Source organism: Ylistrum balloti, unplaced genomic scaffold (assembly GCF_031769215.1).
Source record: "Ylistrum balloti isolate Yb309-2 unplaced genomic scaffold, AGI_CSIRO_Ybal_v1 Utg370038, whole genome shotgun sequence".
Classification (NCBI taxonomy): Eukaryota; Metazoa; Mollusca; class Bivalvia; order Pectinida; family Pectinidae; genus Ylistrum; species Ylistrum balloti.
Window position 1 is genome coordinate 1,488,497 of NW_026782097.1, and position 13,336 is coordinate 1,501,832.

The 13,336-nt window shown below is 34.3% G+C and overlaps 1 protein-coding gene across 4 annotated transcripts; it reads left to right on the plus strand.

The window, feature by feature from the left end:
- The first annotated feature begins 2,109 nt into the window (after positions 1-2,109).
- On the plus strand, positions 2,110-5,662 carry LOC132548994 (uncharacterized). Of its 4 annotated transcripts, none has more exons than XM_060212899.1 (3): positions 2,110-2,141; positions 3,039-3,072; positions 3,484-5,662. In XM_060212899.1, the coding sequence occupies exon 3, from the start codon at positions 3,521-3,523 to the stop codon at positions 4,448-4,450; it is 930 nt and encodes a 309-aa protein (XP_060068882.1). In that variant the 5' UTR covers positions 2,110-2,141; positions 3,039-3,072; positions 3,484-3,520; the 3' UTR covers positions 4,451-5,662. The 4 variants fall into 4 exon arrangements, with proteins under 4 accessions (XP_060068882.1, XP_060068884.1, XP_060068885.1 ...); XM_060212900.1 differs by lacking the exon at positions 2,110-2,141 and adding an exon at positions 2,198-2,224; XM_060212901.1 differs by lacking the exon at positions 3,039-3,072 and having other exon boundaries at positions 2,117-2,141.
- The last annotated feature ends 7,674 nt before the right edge of the window (positions 5,663-13,336 follow it).

The following is a 13,336-nucleotide window of genomic DNA, read 5'->3' on the forward strand; positions in this document are numbered from 1 at the left end:
AAATATATATTATTGTTCACTAAATATTAACTGACACTTAGACATATATTCTTTAGATCTGATATCATCAGCAGACAGATTTATACTTAGTTTATCTTTTACAGGATTAACAATGATACCATCTGTTTCCTGAAGCTTATTTGGAGTGAGAGGTACACTATGAAACCTCAGGGAGTTTCTCCTCCCATACTGTTCAAGATCTTCTAGATCACGTTCTAGAGCTGTCATGTGCTCAGTAAGTTTGTAGTTAGTTTCCTGTACATCTTTCAGGGTACCTTTAGTAGTTTCTAACTCATTCGTTGGCTATTTTGAGTTCCTTTTTTTCGAAAGCTACAAGCTTTATACGTTCTGTTAGAGAATGGATGAAGCTAATGCTGTATTAACAGTTTCTTGGAGGTCCGATTTTCTAACCTCGGATACTGATGCTCCGATCTGCTTCAGAAACGCAGGATTTGTCACACACGATGTGATAATTTAATTTAACACGTTTTCCTTTCCCCAACTGTAAGTTAAAACGGCATTACCTGCACTTGTATTGGGTGTGGTACAAACAAATGGTAATTCCTCACTTAAATCTGACATGGAATTACATCTTGTGGGAAGTTTAGCTCGTTTACTAGGAGGAGCTGTGTGGCTAACACTTTCACTGTTACTGTCACTCATCTTAAAGGCGTATGTACCGTACGTGTACCCAGGTATAGACAGGTAAAAACGTGGACAACGGACCCCGTCGATAAAGTACTCTATTTAGATACGTCCGAGCTTCGACCAAAACAATGATCGCGTACAAACAACAAAAATACTACACAAAAACGTCAAATTTCCAAATTCCATTTACACAGGCATATATACATGGTGTCTTTATATGTACTACTGCACAATCTCGATAATCGTACTTAGCTTAAAGTGGTCTTTTAGGATAATTTTTCTCTCCAGCATTGTTTACATGATCTTCACCAGGCCATTCGGATTGTTTTCAAAGTCAATATATATATATATTCCATAATAAGAAGCTCTTGAAGATTTTAGTGAATACGTCAACCATATTATTCTCTTTATATATATATATATATATTATATTTATTTATTTATTTCATCTCGGGAAGACTTTTGGTATTATTGTAACATTGACATTACAAAAACAAATATTCAAATAGTAGGAATACTACGTCATCAATTTGCAAGGATACCACGTCATTGCATCTCTAAGAAAACCACGCCATTCTATCTGAAAGTGTACAACGTCATTGCATCTCTAAGAAAACCACCTCATTCTATCTGAAAGTGTACAACGTCATTGTATCTCTAAGAAAACCACCTCATTCTATCTGAAAGTGTACAACATCATTGCATCTCTAAGAAAACCACGTCATTCTATCTGAAAGTGTACAACGTCATTGTCTCTCTAAGGATACCACGTCATTCTATCTGAAAGTGTACAACGTCATTGTATCTCTAAGGATACCACGTCATTCTCTCTGTGAGGGTACCACTTATTTCGATCAATGAGGGTACCACGTCATTCTATCTGTGAGGGTACCATGTCTTTCGATCTGCGAGGGTACCACTTCAGTCTTTCTATAAGGGTTTCACGTCATTCTTTCTATAAGTGTACCACGTCATTAAACTTGTATGGCAACCACGTCATCCTATTTGACATATTGGTATTTTCTGATCGTTTTTTTTCTTTTTTTTTTTAAATATTTTTTTTATAAGGCTATCGTGCCATTCTATTTGCCAAAGTTACCATGTCGTCACATTGTACGGAGTACAACATCATCCTATTAAAAATGGCGCTAAAGCATTCCATTAGGATACCACGTCATCGAATTGGTTAAGGTAATACACCATTCTATTTGTGTAAGGATACCGCATCATGTGGCGTTTCAGGGTAACACGTCGTCCTATTTCAAAAGGGTATCGAGTCGAGTACTAGAACCAAGTTATCAAAATATCGACAATTAGCGAGGAGAAAAGACGAAAATTGTCGTTTCTGTCGGAGTCACAAAAACGAAGCATGCACAGATATAGGCTTAATACAGCCTAGGCACCCAGACGATGTGTTGTTCCAGAACAAAATCATATAGGCATTTATTTCATGTTACACATTGTTTATACTCCGCTCAAAGCCAACCGTGTAGGTAAGAAATGCACTTGTTCTTCAACTTTCGGTGAACACACCACGTTAAAGATATGATTAAGGTATATCTGAGGTGGAGAAGAAGTAGGTAAAATATTGATTTATCGATAGTATACTATACATGTGGAAACGTTTAACCTATCTTCGTGATGGGTACTGCTGTATAAAATACACGTGTCCACGTACACCCCATCAGCGCATACACATCGTTTAGGTGTAACGTAATGCTATTTTTTCTGTCGAGGTAAAATTTTATAAGAGTTGTGTGGCTATCTCGTGTATATTATTGTTAACTTGCAAGATCAGAAACCGCTGCCTTTTTTCAAGGTTACTGTATAACTATCGATCAGGTGTTCGCGGCAAATAACGCCCTGATTAAATATATCCGCCTTTAAAACCACGTTACCACATGTATTCGGTCTGTTTTGTTATAAGAACACGCTCGTTTATATCATTGTATACGTAATATATTTTCAATGACTAAAATGTAAATTTGAAACTCTTATTTGAACATATTAGTTCATATTGTCAGGTTCTTCGATCGGCAAATAACGAGTCTTGACATTTGATTGCAGTAAAAAATCGTTCTATACAAATGTTTTCTGGTGGTCATCATACATACTGTAATTGGATAAATATAGATATAATTTCTCTGATTTTCTGTATGCAAAATTGATGGTGTTTTAGCGCAGTCCTATAGATTTTCGATTGTGTTTAGCAGAGTACTCTACATTTGATGATGTTTCAGAGACGCCCTCTAGACTTTTGATAATGCTGCTCTTTCCCTGTATACCTTCTGTGGTGTTTTACCGTACTTCCGAATTTCTATGTTACCTAACACACTCCCTCTAGACTGCTGCTCGTGTTTTAGTGCAGTCCTTTTTTTTTTTTATTTCAGCACAGTCCTCTGGACAAATAGAGGTGCTAAAAAGGTATATCTCCAGAGTTTTTAATAATATATTTAAGCGCGTTCTTTTTATGGCGAGTATGTGTTTCTATATATACACATGGTACAGTTGGATCTATTTATGTAGAGGTCGGCTCGATTTTAGAAATAATGGATTGATATTATCTGTGTTCTGTTAGAGCTTTTTTAAAATTTTACGTTATACATAATGGATAATCTCAACTTTATATAAAGTAATATCACCAATAGTCGTATTCCAATGTGTGAATATTCAAATTATTCCGGTCAAGAATATTAATTTTGAGAGTATAAGTCCATTTTTATCTCAATATAATTCATAATTGAAAAATCACATGACCCCCTCTTAGCCAATCAAACCTTGAAAGATGTAAACATTTATTTAGTGACAGGACTACATGAATTGTGTTGTTTGTAGGACAAAGGCGAGACAGATGAAGTATTGAAGTTTGAGGATGACACACAGGGCGCTGAGCTGTGGGTGTGGCATATTTAGGAGATGGAAAGGAAGTCTTCTGAATGCTCAACGATCTTTTAGTTCTGACGTACCTGACAAATTGTCGCACGGATTATCGAACGAATCTCCAGATGAGGGGCGAGAGGTATCTTTTGTAGATATTTCTAAGTTAATGAGATTGCGAAGTTTGAATGATTCTGACAAGAACTCAAAGAAGATCGTTATCATATTTGATTGGTTATATGCAAAGCCTGCTGCCGTCGATAAGTACTGCAATTTGTATCACGCTAAAGGTTTGGATGTCCTTACTGTGAAAGGCCGCCTGGCACATTTTCTGTGGCCACCAACAGGATATGAACTTGCAAAGAAAGTACTCAAATTTATTTTTCGCGATAATAGAGACGAGGTTCTTGTTCACGCTTTTTCTGTAGGAGCATACATCTATACTCTCTGTCTCATGATATCGAGGCGTGAACCAGAACAATACGGAGCTTTTCGAGATAAGGTCAAAGGTCAAGTCTTTGACAGCGTTGTCGTTGGTTCTTATGACCATATGTCGACAGGGATAGCAGTGGCGCTTCCTGGGACTAATGCTTTGAAGAAACCCATTCTACAAATAATGGATGTCTACTACAACAAGACCAAGGAAACGACCCGTGACGAATACGATAAATTAGTAGATTTATTCAAGGCCGACCCTATCACGGTCCCCACTCAACTATTTTACAGCTACAGTGACCCGATGTGTTATGTACCGGCCATGGAGGATATCATAAAGAATTGGCACCGTTGCCATCCGGACTTTGATGTGACCAGTAAGTGTTGGAACAAGTCTATTCACGCTGCACACCTCAAGTGTCACCCGGAAGAATACCTACAACATTGGGAAGAATGGATACAAAGAACCAAGATTACACAGGATGAATGACAATGCTTATTACGAGTTGCTCACGACATAACGAAATGATAATATTTATAATCTAGCACAAACCTCTTGGGAATCTCAAGATTTTGCAACAGAATAGCGACACTATCGTGAATGGCTGCGAACAATACTCTGACTGCCAATTCTTATAGACCCTATGAGATACTGTGCTATTTTCTGTAGTATTAATCTAAGTTTGGTATTGATTGAGGTGGGTAGAAATAGTTTAGAAACAGGAAAGAGTGAATTGTAATTTGTGTTTTGAGGGAAATATCCATTTGATAGTGTTGTCTTGTAATGGCATTGGACACAGTCACCTGTAGTTATTTTCCATTTTTAATACATAAGCGTTGTATGTCGATTTATCTGATTTCTCCATAGGACATGTAAGTTTGAATGAAGAGAGAATTGAGATACAAATTCAAGCGAGAGTCAAGTTCGCATTTTCTATGAAACAATATAATGCAAACATTGACTATTGATAACTTTCTAACAAGCTGGTATGACGATATATCTGGATATATGTTAAACAATTCTTGTAAAGTATCTGTTTTATGAACACTTTCTCTTTTCTCTATGGATCTATCAAAGTGTACTCATTTATCGTGTCAACGGTGCGAATATTGGTCATTCTTACAGCATTGACCAATTAACTGCCACAGTTTCAATCATTCCCGATGATAACGCTCGTTTTATTTCAATATATTTTGTTAGATCGAAAAGATTTAACGGAAATTAGGCTACAGGCAATGCCTATACACAATACATGTACAAGCCCTCTTCCTACCGACCAGACCAAGGTATCATGACAAATACGTTTGAAGTAGAATACATGTCTTCTAAAAAAATTGTGGAGTTAAGTAAAATTGTGGTTGAATTTGAACAAATTTAGCCTAATGGATCTTTACTGAATGAGATCTACTAAGTACCTTTTACATTCCAGGTCTTTCTACTGTCCATATTACTTCAGTACGAGGTCCATACGATTGATGTAATCTCTGGACAGTCACTATGTGATGATTTCAATATTGTATCGTGTGATATTGGATAGTGGATTAATTCAATCCCTATGTGGGTCAAGGTGTAATTTTTCTTTCATATTTTTACCTGTTCGGATTGATCCACGGTATCCATGTCTTATTCCCATAGAAAAATATTTCTTGTCTTTATATTATTTTGTTAACCTCTTGTTTTAGAAATAAACAATAAGCTGAATCTACCACTTCTATTCATTTTGATATGGGAACCACATTCTTCAGTCTAACACTACAGATACATATAGTTTGAAAAGGGGAAAACCATCTTAACTGGAATCAATTTATAGAAGATTTTAACCAGTTCAATCAATTGTATTTACACTGTCCTGTCTTGGTGATATAAACATTTCTTAATTGTAAGGGACTTCATCGTAAAATTTGAGAAGATCTTTCAAATTCCACAGAATTCTTATTCATGTTTCTACATTAAATTCATTCAAAAATACTAAAAGACGTACGTTACACTTTTAATAATTAAGTCACTCATCATATCATGTCCAGAAACCAAGCCGTTGCTGTATAAATATACTAAAATACTAAATCTAACAGAAATGCCAATTAAAATAAGAGATTATGGCACCAACCACAGTTTATTTTTATTTGTTCTTTAAAAAGTGGGATATTTCCCCCCTCATTTCTGTGGTTTTGTTCTTAAATATATGAAATGTGAAAACTCGTCTTAAAAAGAAGCAATAATAATGCAATTGAGAAGGTTGCCTGTCGGCCATTTTTTATGTTCTAACAACAAATGTGCCAAATCGATGTGTAAAGGTCAACCTGCTCAGGAAATTTGATGCAGGTCTATTAAGTCATGGATCAAGGTCAACCTACATACAATGTATGGGATTAGATGAAGATCCATACAGTCCTACTCAAGCAATAACAAACCTTCATTGTCAAAATCCAAGAAGGACACCTGTCAGCCATTCCGTTTCTTTGGTCGATCCCAAATTTAAATAAACACAACTATGGATCAAAGAAAACCTACGTTTGAGAAACAAACTTTCACTGTCAAAATGCAGGAAAGACACATTTTAATCAGTTCCAAAACCAAAATGTCTATTACTTTTCAAAAAATTACGATAACAAGAATTGAAAAGACTGATGACGGATAGTGGAAAGACAACGGACGCAGGGCGATTTGAACTGCCGAAAAGTCCTCTGATGATGGTGGTCAAGAAAAGACAAAGTCAGGGTGTACAGGTACACATACATTGTTTCTGGAGGGTAAGCGTTGTCCACTCATTTGAATAAGTTTTGATTTCCAGGATAAGACGTTTACGTACTGAAAGTCAGGATTGGACAAGTGACATTACAATCATTTGTCATTGATAAAGCTACTGATGAATTTGTAATAGAGTCTCCTTATTTTCCAACTGTCGGAATCTTGAGTTGTACGCTAATCGGTCAGAAGTCAACAACAATCACGAGAAATACGATATTGGGACCAATTACTTAAATATCTATTTAATTTCAACATAACAGAAATGTTACCATAAAGAAAGGGGAAATTCTCGTTAAAAAAACTGAAAACCACCACGTGCATACAAACCATAGTATGTCTGTTCTTATTTCATGAACGAACAACCCTAATCCAACAGAAAACGACTAATGGAACCGAGTGATACCGAAGGTTGTATAAAGGTCATGAATTAATGTTGCTGCTTTTTTTGTTAAAGCTGTCAGGGTATACCGTATGAAGTTATGAAGTTATCCACTTTCGCTTAGAATTCTTCATTTCATCATGGAACAAGAAGTCTATGTACCTTAACCGTCATCTAAGGTCTTCAGGTCTTTTAACAGTTTTAGAACCTGCCATAAGTCCTAGCATTGGGACAGAACAGAAGTAATATGCCCATACTTACAAAGTTGTTATAGTTTAGCATATTTGACCCCTTTGACCTTGCAAGTAAGTCAAGGTAATTCATTTGATCAAACATGATAGCCCTTCATTCCAGCATGTTACTGGCCCAATATCAGCATTCTGGGCCTTTTGCTTGTTGATAAGAACTGGTTTAGAAATGTTGGAAGTATTTGATACAAGTGAGCTTGAAAGTGGGTCAAGGTAAAAAATATGAACAAACTTGGTAGACCTACATGTCAGCACACTACAGGCCCAAAATCAACATCCTGGGCCTTTTAGGTTATTGAAAAGAAGTTGTTTAGAGAGTTCAATACATTTGACCTCTGTGACTTTGAAAATATGTCAAAGTCATTCAGTTATACAAATGTGGTTGCCCTTCATCCCAGCATGCTACAAACCCAATATCAGCACTCTTAGTCTTTTGGCATTGAGGAGAAGCCATTTAAAGATTTTGATATATTTTACACCTGTGACCTTGAAAGTAGATCAAGGTCAATAATATGAACAAACTTGGTTGCCCTTCAGCCCAGCATGCTGGGCCTTTTGGTTATGGGGAAGAAGTTGTTTTAATTATTTCAACACATTAGACATCTGTGACCTTGAAAGTTAGTAAAGTCAATAATATAGGCAACCTTGGTAGCACTTCATCTAAGGATGTTTCAGGCTCAATATTAGCATCCTGTGCCTTTTGTTTATTGAGAAGTATTTTAAACATTTAAACATAATTGACACCTGTAACCTTGAAAGAAGGTCAAGGTAGTTCATTTTAATACACTTGGTAGCCCTTTATCTCATCATGCTCGTACCCAATATCAGCACTCTGGCCTTTTTTGGTTATTGAAAAGAAATTGTTTAAATTAGACTGACATATTTCATACCTATGACCTTGAAAGTGGGTCAAGTTCAATAATATAGACAACTAGGTAGCACTTATCTAAGGATGCTACAGGCTCATTATCATCTGTGCCTTTTGTTTATGAAGAAGTCATTTAACATTTAAATATATTGACACCTTAACGTTGAAAGTGGGTCAGTCATTCATTTTCACAATTTTGGTAGCCATTCATGCCAGCATGTTACAGGCTAAATATTAGCACCCGGGGCCTTTTAGTTATTGAGAAGAAGTTGAAAATGTTAATTGTGTATGACAAATGACACTTGATGTTTGACAAAAGGTGATGGCAAAAGGACTTCAGGTGACCTAAAAATGCTGAATTAGAGTTATTTACGGAGAAATCTGTTTTTCCTCTATTTTCCCACAAATAAAAGAGTATATGCAATTGAGGTTTGACCTTAAGTAGGACATTATTCAATAGAAAATGAATTTCAACATTTTATCTTAAACTTTTTTTGCACTATCATGAGATGTTGGGCTCCGTCCTCTCAGATTTTACTTTCACATGCAGGTTCTCTTTAGTCCCTAGTTGTGTCCGCTTCATTTTGAGTCTTTGGATCAGAAAAAACGAAATGGCAGACAGGTGGCCATCTTGGATTTTTACAATGAGATTTGTTATCACTCTTTGGAGAAAAACTGGAAAATTTCATATGTAGGTTCCTCTTTGTCCCTGGTTGTGCCGGTTTGATTTTGGGACTGATTATAAAACAATATGGTTTCTATTTTGTTATCGCTATTTCACGAGACACACCAGACAGATCTTTCTTAAATTTCATATGTAGTTATCCCTATTTCTGCAAAGAATGTTTAAATTGTATATCATTAGGAGCGAAAAAGGGGAAAAGATCTAACTTTTAACAAGCTTCCTTTAGTATACATATTCATCATTGTCTGTAGTTTTATTTATTATTTTGCCTGTAAATGTCCAGGGAAGTTGATGTCTGGTTTAGTTAATAGTACATTGTATCAACACATACTTCTTGGGAGTAAAATTTTACTTTCGTTTTTCTTTCTGCTTTCATTTCTTCCTGGTTATAATTTTGATGTGTAATGCTGAGGAAAAAACATTTTCTGAATATTTATAAAATCCATGCAATGACATTTAAGGAAGTCATTCTTTGTGAAAAGAAAGTATTAATACATTTTGTTTGTCTGGAGGCAGATACAAAAAGAAAAGGGTAGGATTTGAGAAATAAATTTATTGTGTCCAGGATTATCATAAGCACTACATGTGCTTCACAAAAAATGGAACATCCACATACATTTAGTGGGAACAAGCCACTCAGAACAATAATTCTTTAGATATATTCATTACTGGTTACACATAGAAATAACAGAATATATAAGACACTCCAACTGTGTTCCAACATACAACAAAACCTCAATGTGACGAGTAAAATTGTGTTAATAAGGGCACACTAACAGGCAGAATTTTGCAGACATGAAGGGCACATCAATGTTAAACAGGAATCTCACAAATTCAATACTACATTTTACCCAAGCTATAGGTACCTATAGCATGTTAACAATGACTACATGCAGCGACATCATAACTTCTGAAGTCGGTCCCTGAGTTGTGTATTACAAGAACACTTACAGATAGGTACTACATGAAGTAATCATGAAAACATGTATTCAATGACTGGTAACTATTTTTCTGTATGAGCGACCTTTATCATTAAGGCATTAAAAAAACATCAGGTTTCTAGCAATTAACCATACATTATATCTATGTTAACTCCTTTTCATAGGAAAGAAATATTGATTTGTGAAGTAAACATGTCATTTGGTAAACATAGTAGGCGCATCATTCCGGAATCTACATAGTAATGTGTTGAGCATACAGAGCTAGTATCTATACCTGTACATGTGTTTGCCTGACAATGTCTCTTTAAAGTCAGTCTTCACAATACATGGTGATAATGTGTCTTTAAAGTTATTTTACACAACACATAGTGATAATGTGTCTTTAAAGTTACTTTACATAACACATAGTAATAACATGTTTAAAGCTACTTTTTACAACAAATATTGATATTGTGTCTTTAAAGTTCCTTTTCGCAACACATAGTGAAAATACAATGCACTGTTACAATATGTATCCAGGGAAAATTAAGCATTTTTTTTAGTACTTCAAAAGACTCTCTTTAATCAACATGTGTAGCCATTTTGATTACACTGTTCAGATATTTGGAATGTGGCTATAAACATCAGTAAAAAAGCAAGCATTTCATTGCAGCTGATAGACAAATTATAAAAGTTCAAAATCTGATATTTTCAACACAGTATACCCTAACCTATCAAACATGACTACTACTGACAGCATTTTCAGAGTTGATAAATCTGACAACACTTGATTGCTTTTTGAGAATTAAAAACACTAACATGATGTTAACATCACACAAGAATAATCTTCAACAAACACTCCAAATTTTTAAAAAATGAAAAAAAATCTCCATGTAATTAAGTAGCCATGTCATTGTTAATGTATTACATTGTATATTTATATATAATTATGTTGTCAGTGACAAAGACATTATATTTTTTAACTGTTACTCGTCAAATATCATAAATAAGGACGTCGCTTAATTCTACAATCATAATTATTAAACAATTCAATAATGATAATAAAAAAATGCTGTTAATAATAATTTCAAATTAGGAAATTTGGTATATAAAATGAAAAGATAGTCAAATTAAGTCACCACTTACTGGTATTTAACAAAGTTGTACGAAACAGAACAGAATTCCCTCTATCCAATGATTCTTCAGACCAAAATGATGGATGCATACCAGAAAGATGGACACTTTTTTATGCCATAAACTCAGTTGGGTTTTCGCTAGGGACCTTGGTTTCACAAACAAATTATTGTAATATAAAGTTTACATAAAAGTGATTTGTGATTTCAGAATTTTTGGACAATCAATTGAATCCTTTATAAACAAACACTTTAAATTCTCAGAAAAATCTTCGTATTTTGATAAAAGTTTGGTCCAAATCCATATAATTACCAAGAGGGTGGTACAAAGCCCAGTAATATCATACTATATTACAGGAAGTACTGTGGGACAGTGTTGTCTACCAAACAAGCTTAAATCAACATCACCAGCCTAAATTCTGAACCAAATTATTCAAAATAGAACATCAATGCTTAGTTGTATAAGATTCAATATAATGTAAAATTAATGATATATTATCTGATCTGACAAAATATTTCAACATTAAACTGGAGGTATTTAAGTTTTTTACCTGTATTAAATTAAAAAAACAATGAACACGTTAAGGATAACCATGATACATAATAATATAAGTAATTTGACTGTGAACGAAAAAAAGCAGATGTATTTGATGATAGAGCAAAGTGCTGACTAAACTGCTTTATTGATAACAAGAGGCCTAGCAGCCTTGACAGTCACCCGAGATAAACAATATTGAATATAAAGTCAAAGGATGACCTAAAAGTAAAATTTGCATTCCTGTACCAATATCACTCATGACGTAATACTATGCAAAATTTCATACGTTACATTTAAGAAATATTTTGATATTTTTCTGTGGTTTATATTGCAGCCAGGTCATGAAAATCTCATGTTTTTTTAAATTGCACGACAAGACCCTTCTACTAGCACCCACTGAAAAAGAAGTCTATCTTATTTATCTATAATTAAAAAGTAATCCCTCCTAAGTTGCTCAGCAAACATTTGGCTGAATATGATTTCTGTTTAAACAAGCTGGATACTTGAAAAGAAGAAATATATCCACAGAAATAATAACACCTGCCCTTTATCATTGTTTGCAAATATCATATCGGTAAAAATATTTATAATATTTTATCAATTTGCAAAATAAATTATGTGTGTTATCAGGGTATAATCTTTCTGAGCCACAGCAGAAAGGAGTTTCTCTCATGCTTAAAGTGTAAAAAAAATCTTAAACCTAATGCCCATGTAAAAAAAATTTCATCTGTTAAATCACATTTTACAGATTAACTGAAATATCTTTGATAAACTTTTAATCTACACTAATCAATGTTGTTTCAAACAATTCTGAAAACAGCATAAACATACCATATGTATATGGTAAAAAAGCTTTTTACACTGGAAATGATCTATACCTTTAAAAATCTTTATACAAACCATCAACAATCCACACAGGTCTAATTCATAATTGTCGCATCAACACAAGGGACTGGGTCCTAATTTCACCAATAAGCAGACAGCTTTCTCATTACCTCATCAGTGTTACAACACTAGGAGACTGGTCCTAGTGTCACCAATAAGCAGACAGCTTTCTCATTACCTCATCAGTGTTACAACACTAGGGGACTGGTCCTAGTTTCACAAAGAACTCAGGAAAATGACTCTAACTTCATGAGTGATATACATGTACATATATATCAATATATTATGACAGTTTCCCTACCTCCCATTCATTCCTTACAGTGGGCAATCAAATACTTTCTATATTCATCTCCAAACAGAACATATGACAATGATATTAAACAAAGAAGGGTCTTTTTATATCTTATTCTCAATAAAATCAATGCTTTATCAATAATTACCATCTTTTTCAACATTGCACATTTTCCTTGTATAGTGAGAAGATATTTATATATTATGTACCTAGATGTAAAACACATCGTTCAGATTCGACAAACATGTGACATCATTATTATGCTTCCTTTGGTCCACTCAGGTATACTGAAGTATAAACAACAAATCATCAAGGATAATCTCCGTTTCCTTTTCAAAACTTATTTATGATTTTCTCTTTAATCATCAATATGGACTTTGCATGATTTGAAGCAAATTTGATATTAAGGAAAAAATTTTTTTGTACACATCATGAAAGGTACAACAGAATTATCTATTAAAAAGAAAACACGATTTTATATATTTCAACACTCTTATCGTTTCAGGATGAATATAAGGAGTCATCCATTTCTCCATCACAAAATCAGTGTAAAGTAAAGATCACTAGCCAGCAGTGTTTCAGTAAATGAACAAAGGCAATCATTGTACAGTCTTATCATCCTCTTACATCTCCCAATATACATATATATATATATCAGGTATCAAAATCCAAAGTTGCA

What these genes read in the sequence shown, in the direction of transcription:
- LOC132548994 (XM_060212899.1), top strand. Translation starts at nt 3,521, where the DNA reads ATGACACACAGGGCGCTGAGCTGTGGGTGTGGCATATTTAGGAGATGG.